A 6,879-nucleotide genomic window follows, 5' to 3' on the forward strand; every position below is an offset into this window, starting at 1 on the left:
GAGAGAGAGAGAGGGGGGGAAGCCATTGCAAGGCACCGCCTCGGGACCCAGCGCGAGACGCCGCGGCGAGAAGAGAGCACAGCGCGCTGGCGGCCGGCCGCCGCGCGAGGGCGGACGCGGACGCGCCCGCCCACCCGCAGCTCGTGCTGTACGGAGATCAGATCTACAACGCGACGGGGCGATGCGTGAGGTGCGGCGGCTTTCCGAGGCACCATCGCATCTTCGTGTGCAATAGGCCCTGCGGTATCATGCCTTGCATGCTGGTCAGCGTGTACCGCATGCATGGGACCGGCGTGCTCACCAGGTGCTCCGTCTGCCCGAGGCATCACCAACCGCCGCCCATGATGGGCGACGTTGTGCACCCCCAGTGATGGAGAGGAGCGAGGATGGAGAGGAGCGAGGATGGAGAGGAGCGAGGATGGAGAGGAGCGAGGATGGAGAGGAGCGAGGATGGGGAGGAGCGAGGATGGGGAGGAGCGAGGTCGGGGAGCAAGAAAGTGGAAGGCGGAGAGAGGCACTCGGGAGGCGTGGACGTCGCGAGATGTTGAAATTTCCTTGTTTAGAAGCGACTCGAGAGCTTGAGCTGTTTCTTTTTCGTTTTATTCGGTGTTTTCCGTCACCTCCGCCGTAAAGCACCTCGACTTTCCCTTCACCGTTACACACATCTCCGCTGTCGGTTCATCCATCTCGATTCAATTCAACGACCCTCCCCCTTCCCCTCCTTCCTTCTTCCCCCCCTCCCCCCTCTTAACCAGCCCCAAATGCTCCTCAACTTACATTCGATTCCCTCATTTGTCACCTCCCCCGCGCCTCCCTCCCACCGACACGACCACCTTCGCTTCTCCCATGGCTCGCGGCAGTGCATCTCCGTGGCAGTGCATCTCCGTGGCAGTGCGCCCCCGCAGCCCCCCCGACACTGCATTGCAAATGCATCTCTACCTCCGCACTCCACACTTGCTCCCTACCCATGCACGACCCATATCGTATAAATACGCCCCTTCCCCTCTCTCACCCGCCCGCTTTCCTTCCTCCCCACACATTTCGGACGTTCAGAGTCTCAAGTGTTTAAACTCAACCGCCAGGTTTTTCCTCGCAAAGCCCGAGCCGTCTCGTTTTTTTTGCCACTAACAAAGTCGATCGATGGTTCTGGAACCTGCTTGCCACAAGCTCGCCCACTCGTCAAAATGGTACGTACTTTGTATTCTTCTTTCGGTTAACTTGTTTTGCGTCGTCAGCTCTCTTGCTACCGACAACCTCGACTCGGATCTTTCTATCTTGCCGCAGTTGCCCTGGGATACAGATCTTGATGTCGAAATTCTTTCTACGCATGACACCGCTGTCCCCTCTTTTGCGGACCATCAGGAGGACGGCCTTGACGGCGAAGTTCTGTCTACGGATGACACCATTGTCCCCTCCTTTGCCGACCATCAGGAGGACAGCCTTGACGAGGACGACCTCGAAGACGACCTCGAGGACGACGAGGATTCATTTTTCAGGAAGGACCACCAGCTCGAGGAAGCTCTATCGGACTTTGTTGTTGAAGTCGACCAGTCTGCTGCCTTTGACCCCGCTGCTCGCGTCTTTTACCACGGTCGCCCGGAATGCTCCCGCTGTTCGCACGCGCACAAGTGTCACACGGGCTTGGACTGCTGGAACTCAAGGTGCGTCTACCGGACCCCAGCGTCGAGAACCAAGTGCTTCCCCGCCTTAAGGAGAGAATGCGCGCCGTGCACGCACGTGAACCATTGCCCTGCAGGAATGCTGTGTTTGAGGAATAAGTGCACGTTCAAGAACGGCCTATCCAAGACCAAGTGCCACTCATCGACCCAGAGGGAGTGTGCCTCATGCCGTCAGACAAGAAACTGCGCGAAAGGATTAACGTGTTGGAAGAACAAGTGCGTAAACTACAATAACTCTCATTCGAGGACCCGATGCTTTCACTCAACGCGTGGAGAGTGCGCCTGGTGCAGCCACCACAGTCAGTGCAAAAGCGGAATGTTTTGCGGGAACAACAAGTGCGTGTTCTCAAAGGACCCCCGGTCGGCGAGGAGGTGTTTTCCCGGAAACAAGAAAGAGTGTGCCACGTGCATTCACGGGACGCAATGCGCAAATGGAATGCAGTGCTGGAGGAACAAGTGTATTAACTTTAGAGATTCCCACTCATTGAGAAGGTGCTTTTCTTCGGTGGGAAGAGAGTGCTCCACATGCAGAGACAATCAGAACTGTGCCAACGGAATGCACTGTTTGAACAAGAAGTGTGTCTCCTCCAAGGATCCCCGATCAGCAAGAAGGTGCTTTCCCGTGAACTACGGAGAATGTTCTACCTGCAGGGACAGCAAACAATGTGCAAACGGACTGCAGTGCAGGAAGAACAAGTGTGTGCGCAAAACGACCTCTTCGATAGCGAAGTGCTTTCCAACTAAGAAAACGAGGGAGTGTGGCCAATGCAAACACACGGCGGAGTGCGCCGGCCGCCTCCAGTGTCTGAGGAACAAGTGCCTGTACCCTGGGACCCGATCCACGCGTAAATGCGGGAAACAAGAATGTTGGAAATGCAATCGCACTACCGACTGCTCAAGCGGATTGCACTGCTACCATAACAAATGCGTGCACAAGCATATCCGGTCAATTCGCAAGTGCTTCCCGCTCTCCGATTGTTCAAAGTGCACTCAGAGCTTCGAATGCAAGAGCAAGAGGTGCCTCAATCGCGTTTGTGCTGCCAACATCACCTCGTTTCGCAAGTGCTTCCCGAGAAAAGAATGCGCTGCTTGCACCAAGAGTAGCCAGTGTTCGGCGGGCTCATCATGTTACCGAGGACGATGCGTCAATTTGCGCAGACCTTATGCTGTGGATATTTGCTTCCCCAAGCGTGAGTGCGCTATCTGTGCTGTGAATCATCAATGTGCTACTAAGAGATGTATCAACAAACGATGTGTTTACCCCAATATTCACTCTCACGACAAGTGCCATCGGGTTAAGCAATGTGGATTTTGCGTAAGGCATACTCAATGCGGACGTTTAGGTCGATGCATCAACAAGAAGTGTGTGGTTGGAACACACAGGTATTCGATTTACAAATGCTTTCCGAAGAAGGAGTGTGATGCGTGCCACCACAATATCCAATGCAAGACCGGTCTATGCTACAAGAAAAAGTGTATCTCCAGGACTTTGGCATCCAAGAGAAAGTGCTTTCCCGGTCAGCGCTGCGAATTCTGCAATGCAACCGCTGATTGTGCATCCGGATTTGCATGCCAATTGACTGCCTTGAATGGTAAGAAACTTCCAAGATGCGTGCAACTGATGAATGAACGCGATTCGTGCCGGCTGCCTTGCGCAGTATGCAAGTCTGGCCTCGTGTGCGGAGCGAACAAGAGGTGTGTCAAACGTTTGTCTCCTCGTTGTGGGGGGTGCATAAGGAACCAAGACTGCCAGGCGGGTCTCAAGTGCCAAGGTCAGAGGCACCCCAGTCAACGTGGAAAATGCGTTCAAGAGATAGGCTTGAATACTCGCTGTGATGTGAAATGTTCGGTTTGCAAACGAGGTCTCCAGTGTAGACATGGAAAGATTTGCAAGAAGAGACAATCTGCCAAGTGCGGTAAGTGCTCGAAGGATGATGACTGCAGAACTGGACTCAGGTGCAGGGGCGCGTCTAAGACCAAGCCAGGCAAATGCAAGGAGATTCAAACAGTGGGCAAGTCTTGCCGTGGCGAATGTGATGTATGCAGACAAGGACTTACCTGCCGCGACAACAAGATATGTAAACCACCGCGTGCGACCCACTGTGGTCTTTGCAAGGTGCACGATGATTGCAAGCACGGTCTGAGATGTCAGGCAGCAAAGCGACAAGGCGAGAGGAGCAAATGCGTTCAACTGCTTCGCAAGGGAGCTAAGTGCGGAAAAGGCTGTCGAGCATGTAACAAGGGCCTCGAATGTCGTCAGGGAGTGTGCAAGCCATTGCGGTCAGAGAAGTGCGGGAAATGTATTTCACATGATGACTGCAAACGTGGTCTTACTTGCAAGTTTGTCGGCAAGGAGCGCTTCGGGAAGTGCCATGCTGTGGTAAGTTTCAAAGGTGCTTGCCATGCAGATTGCTCTGTTTGTCAGAGGGGTTTGGAATGTCATCGCGGAAAGGTTTGCTTGAAGCCTCTTAAACAAAACTGTCAACCGTGTTGGAAGCACCAAGAATGCGTCAGCGGTCTATGCAAACCGGGGCCCCATGGTAAACCCGGTCAATGTCTGGCTCGACGCACATTGGGGCAAAACTGTTCTGACAAATGCTCAATATGCATCCACAACCTTGTTTGCAAGAACGGTGTGAAATGCGAGAGGCCCAAATCGGAGCGGTGCGGCCCCTGCAAAAGCGATACGGAATGTGGAAAGAATCTTACTTGCGCAAGCACAGGCACGCACAAGAAGGCTGGACAATGTGTAGAAACTGTTCGGATGTGGGGTACATGCGGAAAGAAGTGCACCCGATGTGAGAATCACCTTACCTGCAAGCATGGTATTTGTCTTGCGCCTATCTTCAGCCACCCCAAGCCTTGACTAGAATTTTGGAACAATATCAACGCGACCTAGAGCGAATTAGTTGCTCTGGGTTGTCCCCTTTTTCCTTTTAGTGGACCTCTTGTTGGATTGGATCGCACCAGTTTTATGAACAACTTTAGGATGGTTGGGTCCCAGTGCAATAATACCTATCACAGTAAACAGTACGCTTGAGTTGGCATGGACTATAATCTGTAGTGCCATGTCATCTCATTTCGTCGCAGCACTTGCTAGCATCTCGCTTCGACTTCATGACTTGTTTGTTTCATGACAAGTTTGGCCGCGACGCATAAGTAGATTTCCTCGACAACGCCATCACAGAGGGCTCGATTCATTTCGCATTTTGTGATGGTATAGCAGTCAGTCGGTATTTTGTAGCAAGTCGAGGAGGTCTACCTAAAGTCACAGTGCATGCAGAAGTGAGGGAAATGAATAAGCTTCTCATTCGTTGCGATCGGGAAGTATCAAAGAAGTTCAATAATGGATGCGGGCCCATACCAAATTGTACCAAAGCATCGCATCGTTCCCTCGTGATTTCACTTGGGTTATGGGCTGGGCTGGCCGGAAGTGAAGATGAACGACGGTAGGAGATTGCAAGTTCCTCTTCTTCTGTGTCGATGACGGGTCGTCATGAGAGTTTATTCATCATCGTATTCAGAGAAAACATTTTTACTGAAGGTACAGGATAGAGATGGCACCCTTCAGGGTGAGGCGTACCACTCCAGAAAAGTATTATTTGGTAAAAAAGGCTAATTTGGTGATTCAGTTCTCTTTGCTCCCATTGTACGAAAGCATGCCGCTGAGGTAAACTCAGTTCGGACAATGGGTACAGTCATTCATCCCTGGACTCCAGGGAAACGCTCTGGGGCTTGGAGCATTCACCACGTCTACAGTTCCCCGCAATGTTGCCTCCTCGTCTTCGAAAAGCTGAAGGAAATTGTCAACAACGAAAAGTCCGCTTCACTTGCAATAAAAGGGGCAGAGATGATCCTAAAAATCATGATAGCGTTAACAAGATTGTTATGAATGCAAGTGCTCCCAGGCCACAAGGACCAAGAGAAAAGAGTCACACGGGCAGAAAAGAAACGATTCAGCCGGGGACGCCGGCAATTTATATGACATTTGGCGATTTTATTGCGCGCAGGAAGCAGAAAAAAATTGAGGAGGAACGGCTACAACGACAAAAGGCGGAGGAGAAGGCTGCCCGGCAAAAACAAAGAGAACTGCAGAAAGAACAGAAAGCAGAAGCGAAAAAGCTGAGGGCACAAAAAAGTCTGGGAAGCATGAAAAGTGGCAAGGCCTCAAAGCCTGTCAGCTCGACCAAGAAGCGGGCACGATCAACTGCGGTTCCAAAGGCACACGAAGGCCCCTCCCCAACGTGCCTCATCTCCTCATCATTCTCCATCAACGTTGCCGCGTCCGCGTTACTTGGTCTTTCTGGTGCAGGTAAAATTTCCAAATAGACCTTTTTTTAAAGGGCGAAGTCCTGAATGGTGGACATATTTACCGAGTAGTATTTAATTGGTAGCATGTCACCCAAGGTGGACATTATCCTTTTTTAAAACTCTGTGTATTGCCACACCAATAAAAGAAAATTCGGGGTTTCTCAGATCCAGTACGGCTAGTGTCTAGACGACCGGCAATTTGCCTCATATGAGGTCAGGCTTGGCCTCATATGAGGCCGGTTTTTTTTGCAAAAATGTATACATTAAATCGAAATTTTATAAAATCAGTTTAGACACCATTTCTTTAACCAATATTCCCTCGGTAATAGCTTCCTGCAAAACATCGGGATAGCAGTTATGAATACACAGAAATACTAAGAATCTAATATAGTTTCAACAATCGGATGATATTTTAAACAGGCGTTTTGGTTTCGAAGATATCAACAAAAAACGTTTTGATGTTCTTTAAAAAAGCTTCTTCTTTAGGTATTCTCAAAAAGCCTGGAAAGGACGTGCAGATCTCACCAAGCTCCACCCTTCCACAGCGCAGAAGGCAACTGCAGTGGCGAGAGTATCTTTTTCCATTTTGTTCAGCTAGCACAAGTCGAGAAAAATTAAGTTGAAAAGTGACCTCATATGAGGCCATTTGTCACCTAGACACCAGAGATTCTGTATCTCCTCCTGGGAGGACTGGGACCAGTTGATTAGCAAACGCAGAGCATCCATCACTACCAGTCTGACCTCATTTGGGCAAGGGGAAGTAGTTTTCAAGTTAATTTAAAAGAGATGTTACCAAATTATACTTTCGGGGAAGGGTACCTACGTCTCATGTGAGAATATCATCTGGTGCGCCACTGCCAGACAATGAAGCACAAACCTAAATCTCATG

At 50.7% G+C, this 6,879-nt stretch overlaps 1 protein-coding gene; it reads left to right on the plus strand.

Annotated features, from left to right (window-relative positions):
- Positions 1-1,758: 1,758 nt before the first annotated feature.
- On the plus strand, positions 1,759-4,730 carry CHC_T00003557001 (hypothetical protein). XM_005714832.1 is given in 2 exon segments: positions 1,759-4,545; positions 4,546-4,730. 1 exon segment carries the CDS (start codon positions 1,759-1,761, stop codon positions 4,543-4,545), a length of 2,787 nt encoding a protein of 928 aa, XP_005714889.1. The 3' UTR covers positions 4,546-4,730.
- Positions 4,731-6,879: the final 2,149 nt, after the last annotated feature.

This window comes from Chondrus crispus, genomic scaffold (genome assembly GCF_000350225.1).
Source record: "Chondrus crispus Stackhouse genomic scaffold, scaffold_195, whole genome shotgun sequence".
Taxonomy (NCBI): domain Eukaryota; phylum Rhodophyta; class Florideophyceae; order Gigartinales; family Gigartinaceae; genus Chondrus; species Chondrus crispus.

Excerpts from the sequence above, each read along its gene's own strand:
- CHC_T00003557001 (XM_005714832.1), top strand. The coding sequence starts at position 1,759 with ATGCTGTGTTTGAGGAATAAGTGCACGTTCAAGAACGGCCTATCCAAG.